Source organism: Mustela erminea, chromosome 11 (genome assembly GCF_009829155.1).
Source record: "Mustela erminea isolate mMusErm1 chromosome 11, mMusErm1.Pri, whole genome shotgun sequence".
Taxonomy (NCBI): Eukaryota; Metazoa; Chordata; class Mammalia; order Carnivora; family Mustelidae; genus Mustela; species Mustela erminea.
This window is the reverse complement of record NC_045624.1, coordinates 21,622,887-21,642,623: the sequence shown is the minus strand read 5'-3', so window position 1 is coordinate 21,642,623 and position 19,737 is coordinate 21,622,887. Positions and strand designations below refer to the sequence as shown.

General features: G+C 40.7%; 1 protein-coding gene across 3 annotated transcripts in view; it reads right to left on the bottom strand.

Annotated features, from left to right (window-relative positions):
* Window positions 1–19,737, bottom strand: part of COPG2 (COPI coat complex subunit gamma 2) — a 116,076-nt gene that overhangs the window by 39,625 nt on the left and 56,714 nt on the right. For all 3 annotated transcript variants that reach the window (XM_032305225.1, XM_032305226.1, XM_032305227.1), the window contains 11 exons: window positions 18,864–18,997; window positions 18,031–18,098; window positions 15,607–15,795; window positions 11,455–11,550; window positions 10,892–11,135; window positions 9,000–9,075; window positions 8,070–8,173; window positions 7,453–7,578; window positions 6,282–6,344; window positions 5,682–5,821; window positions 4,940–5,111 (listed from right to left, as the gene is read on the bottom strand). In XM_032305225.1, coding sequence (XP_032161116.1) covers window positions 4,940–5,111; window positions 5,682–5,821; window positions 6,282–6,344; window positions 7,453–7,578; window positions 8,070–8,173; window positions 9,000–9,075; window positions 10,892–11,135; window positions 11,455–11,550; window positions 15,607–15,795; window positions 18,031–18,098; window positions 18,864–18,997 — 1,412 coding nt within the window. The remainder of the gene's footprint in view (window positions 1–4,939; window positions 5,112–5,681; window positions 5,822–6,281; window positions 6,345–7,452; window positions 7,579–8,069; window positions 8,174–8,999; window positions 9,076–10,891; window positions 11,136–11,454; window positions 11,551–15,606; window positions 15,796–18,030; window positions 18,099–18,863; window positions 18,998–19,737) is intronic.

Below are 19,737 nucleotides of genomic sequence, written 5' to 3'. Positions count from 1 at the left end.
AGAAGCAAGTGAGTGCTGTTGGATGTTCAGGCACGTGCTCTGATGGGACGGCAGACAGTGCAGAGTATCTGCAGAGGGAGCAGCTGCCGGATAGCCAAGCAGAAAGCACGGTGGTCCCAGGCAGCCCAATGGACTCTGAAAGCACTGCTCCAAGCACTGGAAAATATGCATGTTGTTGATGGTGACACACTACTAACATATTTACTGTCTTTCTAATGGAAATGAGCAGATGAAAAACGGGAAGAGAAGTGGTTAAAATGAAATTAAGTTGACAGTATACTTACTAATTAATTCTTGGAATTACTGAGCAACATTCTAATGGTTATGACGCACAGCGCTGCCTGTGAACTTGATCACCGTTAATGGGATAAAGGAAAATGGGAGAAATTTATAAAAATAAATTGTCGTAGGAAGACAGGTGTCTGCCTGCAAACTCTCTCAGATCATCACATGGAAGTGGGTAGATAGGTCCAGGAGAATAATGTCGTATCATCTGGAGATAAATTCATGAAGTAAAGCCTGAAGGTGCTTCACGCGCTCCTGGTGTCCAAAGATCAAGGCGCATGCCAGTCACGAGAGGAACTGTGAGTGATGAGAGTAGTCACTCGCAAGTGGAACCAAGCCTGACTGCTGCAGACAAGCGGAGGGTTTTCTCTATGGCCAAAAGAAGGGAAAGTGGAAATGAGTAGATATGCCACCTTTTGTTGCCTTCTGGAGAGACAATATCATGCAGGAAAGGCAGCAACAAAGATTTGTATGCCGGTGATGCTATGACAAGGGAACACGTAATAGGACGGGAAGCAGGCAGGAAGTAAACAGAGAAGGGAATGATAGAAATTTCAGTGTATGTGAAGGGAGCCAGATGCGGGGGCAAGATGAGTGAGCAGGTGGATAAGGGGACTGGGAATCTTGGCCAATCTCAACATGGGTCAGACTGGAGGAATACTGGCCAGACTGCTGCCCACTCTGGTGACGGAGGCAGAGGAAGTGGTGGTTGAATAATAATGTTCTACCTGTCCTACTTTTTTAGTATTTGAATAAGAAATTGGGATATGTGCCTAGCTTGAAGGATGCAGAGTTTCATGAAGGGTCATGAAGAAGGATTCCAGTGAGTGGTTGTAGATAGATAAAAGTGAGAAACTCTGAGATGTATTTCAGTTAAGTGAAGCTGCTCATCCAGTGTGTCGGGAGCTAATATGATTAATATCGAACAGCAGACCATGGAATGGAGACTACAGACCGGCAGGGGGCTGGAGCATGGCCGTGTTGGGGGAGAGGGTGGTTCGGAGCCTGTCGGAATCCTGCAGTAGCTCAAGTGAGGATGGGTGTCAAGGACATGCTGGCAGGAAGTCAAGCCAAACAGCAGAGAGGAGTTAGGAATTGTCACAGTGTCCCTGGTGACAGAGGGCGAGGCACCTACACGTGTGCTGTTCAGCCGGATCTTGGGATGGGTACTTTCCACTGCAGACTTTTTAAGTGAGTCATTTAAATGCGGTGAAGACGTCTGAGATGGGAAGTGTGATACACTAAGGCCGGATGGTCCCATAATGCAAACAGAGGGGTCACAGTGATTCGGAACAGGGAGTGGGACAAAAAGCTCAACAGGCAGGGGTCAGCGAGAGGAAAAGGCTTGTAGGATGTCGCACACGTCATCTGAGTGCAGTAAAGCCTCAGGGGAAAGAAAGCTGCTGGATGGGAAAGGACACTAAGAAAGAAGGCTGCCTTGAAGGCTTTTCTAAGCATTTTGGCATAAAGGAGGAACAGCTGGAGGACAGAAGATGACCAGTAGGACTCACAGAATTGAGATCTGTGATACCGATAACTTTCCCCACACTGCCCACAATCTGAGGGAAGGACTTATGGGACCATCTTGGTGTTGGGTTTAGGTAAATCTTGTCAGATGGGGTTTAGATGTTTTGTACACATATATAGTAAGGGGGGAGAGAGAAAAGCTCAAGATACAGCAAAGATCAGGATAATTGCTAGGATAGCTCTCTGGAGGTTGGAGGGCGTGTGTCCTTGTGAACTGTGATAGACTTGAAAGAAGAAAGAGAGGAAGTGGGTAGTTCCAGATGAAGCAATAACAACTTCCATTTATTGAGTATTTACTGTGTGTCTGGTACCATGCTAATCATCTTATGAATTTCATTTCATCTTTGTAACAGTCCTAAAAGGTTTACAGAGAATTAATAATCTGTCTAAGTTACCCAGTCCATATGTAGCAGTCAAAATCCAGATCCCAATCTATCTCCCAAAAATCTATCTATCTCTGTCTTTCTATTATGCTATACAGTTTTCGAGTTGATAGAAATCGCGATCTGTGTAATTTCTTTTTTTCTTTTTCTCTTCTGTGGTTGTGTGAAAAATAAACTTTTTGCAATTAGTAGAAGTGATGTATAGATCTTCAGGTGATTGGAAAAATTCATAGTATTTGCGGTGGGGAAAATGCAAAATGGTGGGGGGGGGCGGTAAGAAGACTCTTATTACCATCTATGCCCTGGTATTTCACTTCTGTTCTTTGCACAGCAAAGACTCTGAATTGGCCATTGATTAAAAATGTGTGAATTTCTGACCAAACTAAAGAATAGAAAGGAGTTTTGTTTTAAGCAGGCATGTGATGGGTCAAATATAAATTGACTACTAACAATTAAGTTTTAAAGGTCCAAGTATTGAGACAAAATTCCATTTCTTTTCTCCAAGACGCAAGGACAAGAGTTTATAACTCTAAACAAGAGTTTAACACCAATCAGCAAACCCCTTGAAAAGTTTAATAGGAAACAAAGAAAATTCTCCAAGTGCCAAATTTTTATAAATAAAATACTAACAAACCATCAAGCAAAAGAGTCCACAGCCAGCAGACCAAAGGTTGAAACCTCTGGGCTAATTTGTAAGATCTACGCTTTAAAAATAAATTAACTCTTTGGAAAGGAGGGGTGAGAAAACCTTCCCTATGCTTCTTTTCTTGGTAGAAATGTTTTCTCTTATTGTTGTGGTTGTTTTCTCCTGTACAATGTAATTTCTGTAATTTCGATATTGTTGTTTTCTGTATTTTGATATTGTAAACTTGTATTTCTTGTATTCTGTGAAGACCACTCCCTGGAGTGTGAGGCACCTGAGTTGTCGACTATCCAAGTGAGCCTGGGGAAATGGAAGGAGCTAGTATTCTCAGTTGGGAAGAGTTGGATTCTTCAGTGAGTTCGACATTTCACTTCCCTTTAAAATTAAATTGCAAAGTAATGGCATCCCTTAAAAAAAGAGAAACCTTAGAAGTCCAATAAGGGGAGGAATTCTGAAAAAAAGGAGAAGGGGCTATTGGAGAAAAGAAAAAAAAAAAAAGATAAAACGCCGTTTCCCAGTTTCCCAGGATGATGGTGGAAGCCACAGGGCCATGTTAAGACTGGGCCCTGATACTGGTTTAGAACAAGGGTGAATAAAACTGGCTTGACTTCAGAGTACGGCCAGCTTCATTAGTGGCTCGTGGACATCCTTTAGATGAATGTCAGAGGGAAACGACCAGGAAAGCAAGTGAAGCCAAAAGGGGCTGGAGCTAGAGAAACTGCATAAAGGATAAAGAAGGTGATTAAAAGTCAAAGTCAGATGGCCTGATGCTTGAAGGAGAAATACCGGAGGCCAGAGAGGAAAGTGCCTTCCTACCCAGGGGGTTAGGGATCCCGAGTGGCTGCAGAAGAGAACAGCAGGTCCGCCGAGGGCCAGAAGGAACCACCTGGGATTCAGACCCAGCAATGGTGCCAACTCGAATCTACCTCGTGCTAGAGAGAGTAGCCTGGTCTATCGTCCAACACAGAGGAGATTGGGCAGGGGCTCCCAGAACCAACAACTAAAAAGGGAGTTGGGAGAGGAGCTAAGAGAAGGCAGGTTAAGCCCCAGACAGAACTGAATGATGACCAGGGATAACTATTTACTAGTACTTTTACAATTTCTTGTAACTCTGTAACTTCTTTCCCCAGTATTTGTGAATTTTGTTAACTTCTGTTTTCTCCTGTACCAGTAGTAAAAATTGTTTCTTCGTGTACTAGTAGTAAAAATTGTTTTTTTGTGTACTAGTAGTAAAAATTGTTTTTTGTGTACTAGTAGTTAAAAATTGTTTTTTTGTGTACTAGTAATAAAAATTGTTTTTTTCCTGTACTAGTAATAAAAATGGTTTAAAACATAGATGTGATATGTGTGTTTATTTCTGTAAAAACTGGGTAACAGTGTCGAGAAGTGGAGTGAATGTGGGAAGAGAAGAATTCAGGCGGGAAAATGGGAAAAGAAATCACGACAATAAATACTTGACATTCACAGGAGGTTGGTCACAGGACCTCAAACCCCAAGTGTGTAGACACTGCTGGCCCTAGCAGTTGGCCCTCCTTCATAGGCCTCCCCGCCCCTCTCAAGACTGCACGTGGGTCAAGGAGAGAATTAGATCGCCCTTCTCAAATGTGGGTACACAGAAGTTGGCTAAGCCACTCATTAGGATGGGATATACTCTCAGCCACCAGCCTTGCACTACAGGACCCCAGAAGCAATTGTTTTAAAATGTCATGGACCTACTAGATACAAAGTCCTTAGGCTGCCCCAGAAACAAACATCAAGGAGGAGGAGACCATGATCCTTCACAGGAGACATCAGGAATGTGAACCCTCTTCAATGGTTACACTGTTCCACCAGGAAGCAGGAATTCCTTGTTGAGCTACCACTGTATACATTCAGTTTTTAACATTAAACGTCAAGTGAATACTACTCAGAGACTTAGTTACAAAACCAGTTATTTCTGCAGCACTAATGAGTTTTATAAATATAAATACACTGTCATTATCATTATATTTCATTCTGGAAAAGAATCCTGTTCCCGAACCCCACGCATTTGCCCAGACATTTAAGAGCTCAAGTTGTAATGCATTCCTACTCCTCTCTCTTCCCTCCTGGGGGTTAGTACCTGCGGTTGAGTCATCATCAGGCAGGCGAACCAGAGTGTAACATATTCCCGGCTGATTGTAAGCGAGGCTAGGGGCTGGGATGCAACACAGCACCTCGTAGGAATCCGACGGCTCTACCTGGACGGTCACCTTCTCCAGCAGCTGGTCGTTTAGGGTATTGGTGCAGTCAAACTGAAAAGTCAGCAGACAGAGAAGTGACGAAGGTGCACAACTCCTCCCTAGAATGTTGGTCCTTCCCACCCACGACGCACAACTCCGTTCTGGAACCTACTAGCATTCACCTCCCTCGACTACCCTGCACATCTCCTCCTAAGATTTTTATTGAGGCAAGAGTGGTTGCCTTGAGTTCCTTTTGTTTCTTTTATTTATCAGTTCCTTCTCTTTCCTGAGATTGAGTTCTACCAAACGAGATGGTGGAAGTCTGGTAGCTAAGAATCAAACCAAAACCCAAGTTCTTGAAGAACCCACTTAAGTTGCCCTGATGTTAAATGATGATTGTTTTTGAATAGGTTGTACATGATGTTTTCTGACTTATTCACACATTTCACTTTTATGTCCTTTAACATTTTAACCATCATATGAAGGCATTTCTATAGCTATGGAGTTAGGGAACACCCCAGAAATGAGGCCAAGTTCCTCTCCTCAGTAGAAAGCAGCTAGAATCATAAACTGAAGGGGAATCAACACTGCTCTCTGAGCTCCTGGAGATGCTATGGGAGCCGGTGGCGGTACCTTCCTCACCTGGAACACGATGTGGTTGGTAAACATGTGCTTGATACAACGAACAAAATATTCCGTCTCTGCTTCTGTAAGTTGAATGGGCTCAGAAGACTTGAACAAGGGTCCCAGATCCATAAACTCGGGAATGGCAGCCAATTGTTCTTTTGAGGAAAAAGATGAGAAGGAAGAAAGCAACAGGAGAGAGGAAAAGACATTACTCTGGGTGCCTAAAATGTTTTAAGTTTCCACTGTTTTAGTCACAGTGGAAGGCTCAACTATGTCCCTAAGCTTTAGTGAAATAATCTTCTAAGAGAGTTTATATACTGAATTAGTACAAGGGGGAAAATAAAAGAAATTAAATTCCTAGTTTTGTAGAATTTGAGTTCCCTGTTAACCAAGATACAGAGTAAGGACAATATTCCCAGTTAGTAAGTTAGCAGGTGGGAATTACCGTGGGCTCCAGGTAGCCCCAGCAACTGTCACTTCGAACAATAGATACTCAGTCATATAAAGATTTCCTGCATTAACAATTAATCACTTTGAATAAAATTGGGGAGACTTCATTATATTTACAGTGCCTGGGATGCAAGACTATTACTTCTACACATCAAATCAACATACCTTGGAAAATGTCTTGCCTGGAAGGAGCCAACTTCTCTGGCTTGGTGGCCACAAGTGTAATTTCTACAAAGACAGATATGAGCAATCAAGTGAGTGTCCCTCCCACTATCACGCTAAAAATGAAGACAGAAAGAAAAGCGGGCAGAAACTTCTAGCAGATACATAAAGAGCTATTCCTAAATCATACCGGTAGACTCTTTGACACCGTTTTTAGGGAGAAGTTCAACTTAAAGTGTATTTAGTGAATGTATTTTGTGAAATAAAATGGCCCCCAAAATACAGAATTTGCTTTAAATGGACCAGGATGGGGAAAAAAAGTTATTCTTAAAAGGAGGAATGATTTATAAAACAAATCTCGTGATTCAAACAGGAAAAATTACTGGTATAATATCAACAGAAATACTGAAAGTTTTGAAGGTTAGCATAATATCTTTCATCCTCAGTTTGAGCCACTAAACACTTTCCTTCCTTCCTTTTTTTTTTTTTTTTTTTTTTTTGTTGTTGTTGTTGTTAGTGGTGGTGGTGTTGGTGTTAGAGTTTTAAAGTCAGATATTCTTTGAGAATACTTTTCAGGATCCTGTCCTATATATTCTTTCACAACAAATCTCCAATAGCAAAATTAACTAAGACTTTACCAATTTCAGAAAAAAATAAAACTAGGAGGTAACAGCGCAATCACTGTTCTGAGACCCACTAACTTCAAATGCTGTAACAGTCAGCATTAAAAGAAGAAAACACTCAGTCTGGGTCAGGCTTCCTAGTCTATGTGAAAACCAAGGGAAACTTTTAATTTTTTTTCTTAAGATTTATTTATTTAAGAGAGAGTGTGAGTGCACACGTACATGCAAGTGCAGGGAGGGGCAGAGGGAATCTTTCAAGCAGCCTCCCCTCCCCCCACCCCAAGTGCAGAGCCAATGTGGGGCTTGATCTCATGATCGTGAGATCATGACCTGAGCCAAAACCAAGAGTCATATGCTCAACTGACTGAGGCACACAGGTGCCCCAGGAAAGACTATTTAAATCCCTAATTAAGAAAATAAGCCTATCGTAGTGCCTTAAGATTTAGAAGTGACAATTAAAAGAAGTATTTGAGAAAATGTATTAACAGTGTATTCAATGGGTATGAAACTACTTACACACAGAAAAACTGACAGTTAAGTGTTCCCATTACCTGCTTTCTGCTCAAAGACAGGGGCCACGGCAAGAGGAATAGACTTCATGTCAAAGGGTTTCTCTGAAGGCTCCAGTGTGTACCGGTGAAGGGCCTTCTCTAGCCCTGGCACCGAGACCGTGAGGCCTATGAAACAGAAATCTTGGCATTATCACAATCCCAGGATCCGGACAGGCCCAGATTTGTAATATTAACCTAAGCTTTCTGACGAGAGAGAAGAGTAAGACCACAGACTTTACAGCTGAAGTCATTCAAAATGAAGCTATTTTATAAAACTGCCTTATAATTTTGCCCAAGGGAGCATGGGAGCAGAGCATAAAAATTTCCAACAGATTAGAAGTACCTTCCGGAAAAGAAAGCAACTTAGCCACGTGGGAATAATCCTAACATAAGAAAAAAAGGCAAACCCAACCAAGACGGAGCTTAAAGAGAACCGGGAACAAGCCATGTTCTTTGGGCTCTTATATACTTGAGGTTCCCCTAAAAATGGAAGTGTATTCAAAGACAAAAAAATCAAGCATTTTGCCTAATGAAGTCAGCTTGTATGCGAATAACGCTTCCAAGACCCCATCTGGGGCATAAAAGTGTGTTTGTCTCCATCCCTGGCTCTCACTGACCGTTGAAAATGTACGTAGCATTCAGCGCCATCTGCCTCTGCTGCAGCACATTCAGGTAGAAAGTAGCCCTGTCCCGAACCTCATCGTCCGTGTCCATCATACACCTGTCCGGGGACACAGAAGGGGTATGTCACAGTACCCTAGCAACTTCTAATCGCCTTCTTTACCACCACCCTGGAAGGGCACCGTTGAGGCCCTCTGCTACCCCCTTTATAAAAGAGGTCCACGATGGCCAACGGTGGATCTTACAATCCCCATGAATTTTGGAGACTGTTTGAGATTGGTAAAGAAACAGGGTCATTACGAACCAGAAGCACCATGCAAGTAAGCGTTAGAATAATCAGGAAGGCTACGACAACGTGAACTAGCAGTTTGGCCTCTATTCTCGAATATGCAACCACACGACCCTGGCAGACTTCGGCTTCTTTATAATTACAAGACAGGAATATTCTGCTTTCCAAGGATCCTAACAAGCATTCAGAATCCAGGCAGTGTTACTACTCAAATGGCAATTTGTTTTAGTGAAACCAGCCAGCCTCTGGCTTGTAATTTTTCTGCTTCGATTATAAGATGTAATCACAGTATATTTGTGAAAGCAGGTCTTTTCCTCATCAAATAGGGAGTCATGGAAACCATGAAAAGCTGATTTTTCAACTCTCCACAGTGCATCACTTTGAAGTTGGCCCCTATTATGCAAATTGAGGCACACGCATTCAGATTACTTCCTCAAACTCACACAACAGAAATTCAAAGTCAAAATTACGGCGGACACAGCACACACAAGATTACTAGAAAAGGTAACGGAAATGCCGTTTGCCCTTGACTTATTCCATCAATTCTACTCTCAAGCCTCACAAAGCACTTGATATGAGGAAGTCTCTATTCAGCCATATGGTGTTCTTCAAAGAAAAAAGACATTGTCTTACTTACCTTTGTAAGAGTACTAGGATACTTGGGAGAAGATTCTCATTTTGAGCCCCAAATTTAGCCAAAGCACTCACAGCAGCTATAATGAAGCATAAAATAAAACAACGTTAAGTGCTGTATTGGTTTTTCAAAAGTTAAGCAATAGTCATTCCAAAAAAATGAGTGTGTGTTTCTTGATTTTATTTCTTTGCTCCATGTAATAAGCATAGCTAGAAATCTGCAGGCCCAAGAGAGCTATGAGTAGGAAAATTCTCCATGCACTGAGGAAAAAGAATCATATATATTTCTTACGGGAGCTCTCCTCCACTCTGACCACAACCCCTCGTATTCCACAGGGAGGTAATTCAGCTCGAACTCAAACAGCCAGCCCCAAGCATAATAAGAAACTCTATTATCAAATTCACTTCGTTTAGTCAAGATTTATGGCCCACCTAACTTGTGTCAGGAACTGAGCTAGGTGCTGGAGGTGGAAAGAGAAAAGCCATGGTTCCTGAGCTCCGGGAGTTGTACTCCAGTGGGGAAGACAAGTGAGGGAAGAGATAAGGACAGGGGAGCAGAGGAAGCCCCGGGACAGTGACCCCCAGGATGCCGTGTGAGAACAGAGAAAGGGACTCGGAACTGCTTGGAGAAGGAAGACAAGGGGCTGAGCCGTGCTGGCTGCGCTAACACGGGGAGGCCAAGCAGTGCTCGCCAGGGGGCCAAGGCAGGAGAGGGGCAGGAGAGGAGCACGAGGGGCAGAGAGAGGGGGTCCAACCCTGGAACGGACACAGCCGAGCGAGGCTGAGGCAGAGGCTCTGCGCTGGAGCAGACTGGGCAAGCGTGAGCCTCAGAATTCTCGGAAGCGGAGGGGAGCCCAGAGCGGGACTGAGAGAATCCTGTCAGCGGGCAGAGGGGGCTCTGAAACAGCAGCAGGGGCTTCCGTCTTCACTGCGGAGTGGACGGTAAAGGTGAGGATTTGCCTTTGGGTTGAACCCGAAGTGCCGGAGACCATGGACATGCGGGTTCAGGAAAGAGACGCGGGACGGCGGTGTCCCCGCGCCCTAGTTGTGGGGCTGAAGACGCCCCCCAGGAAGACAGTATGTGTTGTATGACAGGCCCCCAAGGAAAACTAAGTATTTATGGAATGAAAGAGGGGCTCTATAAATCAGACAGGGAGAGATGGAAGGGGCGGGCTACTGTGGACACCACAGGGGGAGAGCGTTCAAGATGTGTTTAGTCAAGAGTCCGTCAGGCTGAGTGAGAGGTGAACAAAGGTAAGAACGTCAGTGACTGACTTGCTTTCCCAACTAGCTTCTAAGTAAGTTTTCTAAAATAGTAGCTTCAGAGGGCTTTTAAGGGAGAGAGCTAGATTATAGTGAGTTGAAGAAAAAATGGAGAATAAATTTATGGAGGCAGCTAATAACTGCTGCTTCGAGTTTGCCTGACAGGGGAGGTCTAGTCAGTGAGCTTGTAAGAAACAACGCATCAGAGGTGGGTTTGTAGTTTTAACAGGAGAGATTTTTGCCTGTTCGTAGGCTAAGGGGAGGAAGGAGAAGCAAAATAATTTTCTACCACTTGTGTAAAAAGTCACTTAAATACACACACACACACAATTCATAGATGTTCATATCGACAGTGTGAGTAACTCTAACTCTGAAAAAAAAAAAACATGCTGCCACCACTGTGTTCCCATCGTACTGAAAGTCAAGGGTCGTCTGTCTCTAAGGTAAGGCAGAAATCGGGGTGGAAACCGGAGTGCGGACGAAGAGCAGTGTGCCTGGCCTAAGCGTGCTCCAAGATCCTACCATCGAACAGACATCGTAACTTCATTTTCCAATGTCCTCACCACCCCCCTGAGTTAACAAGCATTTCCACAGATGAGCAGGTACATCGGTATCAGGGTTCCAGTGACTCACCAGCTCTGACAGCCTCATTCTCCAGTACGACTCTATTAAAAATAAAGCGGATATACTTGGAGGGGACAGGCGTTCTGGGGCCCTCTTTGCCCAGCAAGTGTAGAATCTTAGTAGCCAGAACAGTGTGTTCACAGTCCTCAATGAATTCACAAAGGTGGGCTAGACCTGCTTCTTTACCCTCGGGGTTCTCCTCCACAATGCTGATTATGCAGTCCACAATGGCCCGCTTATATTCAAAGCCTCCCTGGCAAAAGAGAAAATCGCCATTCATTCTGAGGATGCTTTTTGGAGAAATGCTTCTACTCCCAGGCTCAAGCTTCTAATAGTCAAATTTCCTTTCCTTTCCCTTCTGAAAGAAACAAAAGTGGGTTTTTTTCCCTCTCTCCAAGTGAGAAAACTAAAACAACAGCATGTTTAGTAATGATAAAACAGCAAGCAAAATTACGCATGCCATTCTGGAGGCATGCCAAGGTGACAGAGCTGTTTTAAATACTGTCTGATATTTCATGGGAATCATAAAATTTAAGAGAGCAACTTCCTGTGATGAAAACATGTCTACCTACATCATCTCGGAGCATGTTGGAGAGGAAAGTCATCATGACACTGTGCTTTCGAGGGTATTTCTGACAGAGAGCACTAATTGCCTGCACAACCACCACCTGTGGAGAAACAAACACAGAAAGGACGTTCATCTTCACACCTTGAGCTACGAGGCATACTTTCCCTCGTATTTATTGAAAGCTAAGGTGGCACAACACTTTTCTGGAGTGGTTCTTCTGAAAGACAGGCAAGGAGACCTCCCAGGAAAATAAAAAACAATGTAAAAATGAAGTTCATTCAAGAGACCCCATTCCTTTGCTCTAAGCCAATAATCACATAAAATTTTTAAAGTGAAGAGTAAAGATAAAAAGCAAAAGAGGGGCGTCTGGGTGGTTCAGTTGGTTAAGCATCTGACTCTTGGTTTGGGCTCAGGCCATAAGCTCAGTCATGAGATCAAGTCCAGCATCGGGCTCGGTGTTCAGCTCGGGAGTCTACTTGAGATTCTCTCTCGCTCTCTCTCCCTCTGTCCCTTCCCTCTGCACACTTGCGCTCCTGCTCTCTTCTCTAAAATAAACAGATTTTTTTAAAAAAGCATAAATAGGCCAATTTCCATAGAACAAATAGAAAATTACCTGGGAACCACTTCACAAAATGGTTTCTAGAAAAATTTTACCACAACTTTGAAGACCACTGTCAAGAAGTGAGAAGGGTATGAGATTTTCCCCTACTTCCAAGCTAACAAGTTAGTCTGTCACAAATTTCATGGATTGTGGTAGAGAAAACAAGACCTCGGAATCAGGAGGACAATTAAATACAGCATAGCTAGAGCATCAGCATTTGGGGGCCAGTTTCCTCAGAGGACAATGTCAAAAGGGCCACAGTAGCTCTCATTACAGAAAAATCCTGAGGCATGGAACTCAAATATTTTCAAGAGGGTAGTAAGCCTGCGGGACCTTTGTGCTGAAGGGAAACATCTTTATTATCCTGGACAGTGAGCATGCTTGCTTTTTGCTCTAGGGAGAGCACTAGCTGTATCTTCTAGGGCTGTGTGGAAACCTGCCCTTTACTTTTAGAGGGAGACACTGTATCTTCTAAGGCTGGAAGAGAACTTGCACTATACAAAGGGGACATATACATGCGTAACTAGTTAGAAGATAAAATGGATACAATGGTTTCTAACAGCAACAAACAGAGAAAATAAGAAAAGCATTTTGAAAGCATTCAAAACTAACAAAAATATTATAAAATATTCTTGAAAGGCAAAACCGTAGATTCGAACAAATTAAAAGATATCCCTTGTTCTTGGACAGGATCTCTCCAACATCATCAAGCTATCTTGATGCGATCCCAGTAAGAATGCCAATGATGAGATCTTTCATGAAGCTAGACAAGTTGATACTAAAATTTATGAAGGAAAAAAAAACATGGAAGAATAGTCCTGGAAACAATAAAAATAGTCATGCGAGGGGGCTGAATGAGATATTAATATGCCCTACAAAGTGTGTATATTTAAAATAGTGTGTAATACTGATATATGAGTAAATGAACAACAGAACAGAATAGGAAGCCCAGTAACAGACCCACATACATATGGAACTTCAACAGATAATAAAGGTGGTATCTCAAATCACTGGGGCAAAGACAGTCTTTTAAATAAATGGGTGGGGGCTGGATAATCACTGAAAATGATAAGAAAATGGTAAGATAAGCTCCATTTTTCATATATGATAATAAAATCCAATGTATCAGAGATCTAAATGAAAACATGGAACTATGCACCCACTGGAAGAGATCATAGGTGAATCCCTATTCACTCAATCATATTCTAAAATCTGAAGGGAAAGCTTTCTTTCCTTTTTTTTTTTTTGGAGTCAGGGGAAGGGCAGAGGGAGAGAGAAAACCCCCAGCATGGAGCTCTGTATGGGGCTTGATCTAAGATCTAAGATCATGACCTGAGCACAAATCAAGAGCTGGACGTTTAGCCAACTGAGCCACTCAGGCGCCCTTGAAGGGAAAGCTTTCTATTACCCAAACGTCAAATGCAACAAGATTGACAAATCTTACTACATAAAAAGAACAAACTTTTGCACAACAGAAGACATCATAAGAAAAGTCAAAAGACAAAGGACAAACTGGGAGAAAATATCATAACATATTTCATATATAAGGAACTAATATCCCTAACATACAAGAAACTTAAAATAACTGAGGAAACAAAAGACCAAAATTCCTATAGGAAATGGAGAAAAGAGATGAAAAAATGATATTTGAAAAGAAATATTAGATGATCTTTAAAAATGTAAAAAGATGTTTAACTTCCCTCATAGGAGGAAAAATTCATTAAAACTACACTAAGATCACTTTCTCACCCGTCAGGCTGGCAAAACTTCAACACACAATACACTCTACTGGTGAGACCACAGGGAAACTGGTACTCTTCTATGTGCTGGTGGAATTTAGCATTCTCTACAAACAGACTACATATTGATTTACCCTTCAACCTAGCATATGAACTTCTAGAAACTGACCCTGAGATATACCTTCAACATTTTAAGAAAACGTATGCACCAGATTATCTGTTGCAGCATTATTTGTAATTGCAAAATACTGAAAACTCTATAAATACCTAAGCATAGAAGATTCATTCAGTAAGCTGTACCACACAATGACCTTCATAAACTCCTAAGGTTCCCCAAGATTCAAAATGTCTACTTGAATATATAGGCTAAGTTTGTTTTTTGAAAGTCTAGATATAAGAGTACCTGGGTGACTCAGTCAGTTAAAACATCTGACTCTTTACTTTGGCTCGGGTCATGATCTCAGAGTCCTGAGATTGAGCCCTGCATCAGGCTCTGCACTGAGTGTATAGCCTGCTTAAAATTCTCTCCCCCGACCCCACTGCTCCTGTGTACTCTTTAAAAAAAAAAAAAAAAAAAAAGAAATAATCTAGATATATAGTAGAAAAGAATAAATAAAGCCAGTTATACTTGATTGAGAAAAAAAGAGAAATAACAAAATTTTTCTACTTTACTTTTTTAACTGAAATTTATTTTATTATTCTTTTGATCATCTCTGACACATTCTCACCAGTTCTATTCAACACTATAGTGGAAGTCCTAGTTACTTTAATAAGAAAAAAAAAAAAGAAAAGAAAAGAAAAGAAAGGGAAGGCATTTAGATTGGAAATGAAGAAGCAAAACTGTCTCTATTCATAGATAATATGATTATTTATACAGACAATCTTAACAAATGTGTAACAACTACTGGAACCAATAGGGGTATTTAGCAAGGATACCAAGTTATGAGAAAGCAAAAAAAAAAAAAAAAGTATTTTCATATACCATTAGCAAACAATAAAATAGAAATTTCAATAGGATATAAAGGCACAAAATATTTAGATATAAATTTAACAAAAGATGTGCAAGACCAATAGAGTAAATGCTATAAAGCATTGCTCAGAGAAATTAAAGAAGACCTAAATAAAGGGAGAGGTATACCATATTCATGAACTGGAAGAATACTGCAATGATGTCAGTTCCCCCCAGATTTATTTACAGATTCGACGTAACTCCAATCATAATTCTAGCCAACTTTATTTTATGGAAATTATAAGCTGATCCTAAATTTTATATGGAAATGTAAGGACCTAAAATAGTAAAAAAAGGACAAAGTTGGAAGACCACACTGCTTTACATTTAAAAGGTACCAGAAAGCTACATTAATCAATACAGTATGCTACTGGCATAGGACTGACAAACAGATCAACAGAATATGATAAGGAAACAAGAATACACCTACTATTATATAGTTATCTGCTTTTCAGACAAAGATGCCAAAGCACTCCAATGGGGGGAAAAGAAGATGTTTTCAATACATTATGCTGGAATGACTAGATATTAGTGTGGGGAAAAAACCTTGAACTTATCACACACAATACATAAATATCTAATTCAAATTGGATCACAGACCAAAATGTAAAAGCTGAACCCATAAAACATTTAGAAAACATAAGAAAATATCTTTAAGGCCTGGAGGTAGACAAAGTCAATATAACAGTGAAAGAAATTAATAAATTAGACCTCATAACAATTTAACACTTTTGCTCATCCAAAGATACTGTTAAGAAAAAGGCAAGCCAGAGACTGGGAGAAACATGATCATATTTAAACTTTTACCTTGAACTCATCTGAGATTTCAGACACAAAAGAAGATATCTGCTTCATGAGCCTGTCCACACTGCTCTCACTCCCTGTTTTGAGGAGGGTAGTGATGGCCAAAGTAGCAATACTTCTGTTTGAGTCTGTGATCAAGTTTTCTAAGTCCAGATTGCAGGCAGTAACAGCAGAGGGGTGCTTCATTGCCACCTTGTGGAAGGGCAAGAAAAATAAAGTAATAAGCAAACTGCTACTGAAGAAGACAGGAACATTCAAAAACAAAGGAAGAGGAAAACAGAAATTTTAATTAACGTAAGCAGCTTTTAAAAATCTAAATGGGACAAAATAGGTCAAAAGTAATTGTTTTAAGAAGAATATTTCCAACTAATAAGGTATGATACATCATCTGATAAAGGATTAACTGTCAGAGTCACAGTATAACAGCACTTTCTCCTCCTAGGTTTCTATAATCTTTATAACAATATCACAGTCTGTGCTGTGCTACAGTTGGCCCATTTCTCTTTATAGTACGTGTGTCCATGGGTATCTATTTCCCTAGATGTAAGGATCTCGGAGAACAGGACCTACCGTGGTAAACACGGCTCAAAGACTATTAATATCTTATCACTTCGAAAACATTTCTGTATTTGAGCAAACTCCAGCCGAACTGGACTGCTCACACTCACTGAAACATGTCTGTCATTCTCCTGCTTCTTTGTTTTTGTCAAAATGTTCACCTCTCCATCTCAATACTGGTACAGAATCCTTTACCCACAATTTTAAAAATCTGAAAACTCAGCGAAGTATTAGCATCAAAATTCATTTAACAGGAAAATGTGACCCAAACTAATGTAAAATGAGTTAAATATGAATTTATTCTACATAGTGAGGACAGTCCTATGTACAGCACAGAAATACTACTAAATCTTTAAAAAAGAGGGGCGCCTGGGTGGCTCAGTGGGTTTGCCTCTGCCTTCAGCTCAGTCATGATCCCAGGGTCCTGGGATGGAGCCCCGCATTGGGCTCTCTGCTCAGTGGGGAGCCTGCTTCCCCCGCCAAGGCCTGCCACTCTGCCTACTTATGATTTCTGTCAAATAAATAAATAAAATCTTTTAAAAAAATAAAAATAAAAAAAATTAATGTTTTTAATGGTAGGGTACTGCTATAGTCTCAATGAGGTTAGTATATAATATAAGAGCACCATTTTGCCTTCCTAAAATTCATAGAATACTGAATTCTGAGACACATCTGGCCCCAAGATTATAGATAAAGGAACGTGGCCTTATATCACTTCTTAAAAATACAATTCATGTTGTTATTCTGTAAAGGGTTCTTCCTTGGCTGTCCTGTAAAGGTTTATGCATGGCTTCTCTTACCTCCAATTGTTCATACAATTAATTTATAATAGATCACACACTGCCTTATGACAAGTCTTCTACTACATTAAACTTTTATTTCAAGAGTGCCCTGATGGTGGCTCAGTTGGTTAAGTGTCTGCCTTCAGCTCAGGTCACGATCCAGGGATCCCGGGATCAAATCCCATGTCAGGCTCCCTGCTTGGTGGGGAGTCTGCTTCTCCCTCTACCTCTCCCCCACTGTTTGTGATCTCTCACCTGTGCTCTCTCTCTAATAAATAAAATCTTTTAAAAAAAACCCAAACTTTCATTTCAAATGTTTATGGTTATTTAATTTATTCTATGTTCCTGAGTTGTATCCTCTAAACCTATGGTGTCCAATACGGTAGCGAATAACCAAATGTGACTATTAAGCACTTGAAATGTGGCTAGTCCAAATTAAGATATACTCTAAACATAAAATAAGCACTGGATGTCAAAGACTTAGTGTGAAAAAATACAAGGTAAAATAGATCTTTAATAATTTTATACCAATTCCATGTTGATAAGACATTTTGTAGATATAAGGGTAAATAATTCAAATTAATTTCGCCTGAAAAATTTTTAACATAGTTACTATAAAATTTAAAATTACACATGTGACTCACATTGTATTGCACCAGCATTGTCCAAAAGAACTTTCTACAGTAATAGAAATGTTCTATATTTTTGCTCTGTCCAATATTGAGAGTCACTAACCACATGACAGCTGAGCAGATGAAGTGGGGTGAGAGTGACTGAGGAGGAGCTGAATTTTTAGTTTTATTTAATTTTACTTAATTTAAATGGAAATGGCCACTCATGGCTAATGGCCATCATACTGGACAATGTGGTTCTCAGCTATCAAGTGCTCAAAGTCAGAAATGAATTATAATCTTTAGTTGAATAGGAAAAATGGCCACACCTCCGGCCACAAATACAAGGAAGGTGCTACAGAAGTGAAACCCAAAAATCCTATCTACTAACCTTGGAGAGGATGCCAAATGCTTCACATGTAATGATTCTCAAGCAAACACTGATATAAGTCAATAGTTGGCAAAGGGACACCTACCTTGTTTAAGGTCCTCACAGCTGCATATCTCAAAGCTGGCTTAGGAGAGCTACAGAAAAGTTGAAGAACTAGGAAGAAAAAAGATCATTGTTAATATAGCTCATTTCATCATATTGCATGTATCTGAAAATACAGTACATGAAGTATTATATTCAAAATATGTATAAAGAGATTAGATCATAGCATTAAAACTTCACATGAATCATCAAAAATAACAAAAGCACTTTTTGTAAAACTGTAATACAAAATTTAAATATAGGAAACAAGGTTTATTTTTCTGTAAGAATTAATATACCCATTAATATCTGAATTTGTGGTAGCAATATTTATAGTTATAAGAGCAAATGGGGGGGGCTCCTGGGTGGCTCAGTCATTGAGCGTCTGCCTTCAGCTCGGGTCATGGTCCCAGGGTCCTGGGATTGAGCCCTGCATCGGGCTCTCTGCTTGGCAGGAGGCCTGCTTCTCCCTCTCCTACTTCCCCTGCTTGTGCTCCCTCTCTCACTGTGTCTCTCTCTGTCAAATAAATAAAATCTTTAAAAAAAAAAAAAAAGAGCAAATGGGCTTTTCAAACATTAAAGAGAACTGAATGCATGAAAGTTACTTGTCTTCCAAGCGCAAAATTTTTAATGTTTTATATAGGGAAATGGTAAGTTCTGAAAAAAAGGTGATTAAAGAACAACAAAAATAAATCATCTACATATCAGAACACAAAGGTATATATAATAGAGCTGGGGTTCAAAAATCATTCTTACTACCTACCCTGCAGAACTATGGAACTTCAAACAAAAACATATGAATAAAAACAAAATCCAGCTATCAAACACACAACTAACCTGAAACGGCAGGTGCCAACTCCCTTGCAGTACAGTTAGGAAGATGGATGATTGCTGAAGCAGCTTCATAAATAACCATTTCATGTTTATTTCGCAAGCAGCTCTCAATGAAATCAAAGAGTGGACTTTCATGGCTGACAATAAATATAAATAGGGCATCATTAGGTATCAAAAAGAATAGGTATAATATGTATAGCAGTTAAAAACACAGGCAGACTGAGAAGCACTTTTGGAATTATGGATGAAGGACCACTGAAAATCCATTCCTCCATAAAAGCAATGAGAACACTGGCATAAATTTTCAAAATTAACTTTCTCAGCACTCTAGAAATTAGCCAAAGGCTTGCAACAATCCCAGAAACATTTACTCAAGAAAAAGAGCTGAATCTTCATAACAACAGCAAACAAGCTTTCTGGTGTTTTCACTTGCTCTATTTTCTATTCCCTCTTCCCAGTCTCATGGTAGCCTTGGAAATCAGAAGCCTCAGAATTGCAGTAGCTCTGAAAGCCAGCAGCCTAGCAGCCATTGGAGGAGGCAGATGGGTTTGGAGCTCTCTCAAAAGCTCTGTTCCCAGGGAACTTTCACTATTTGACCTGACTGGGCTCCCTAGAAAAGCCCCATTCATGGAGCTACTCTTTATTTCATCTGACTCAGAGCCCAATTGGTGAGGAAAGCCCTAGCCTCAGCAAGTTTGTCCCAAAGAATCAGTGGCAACTGTTTAACACTGCAGTTGCCAAGCCAGTGATTCCATCTGGGGTAAACAAGAGGTTGGTCAAAAAACTTAAAAGGAAAATCTGAGAAATAAGATCACCATAAGAGACTTTGGCCATTTCTGACATATTCCTGGGGATCCATAAGGCCATGCACACGTAG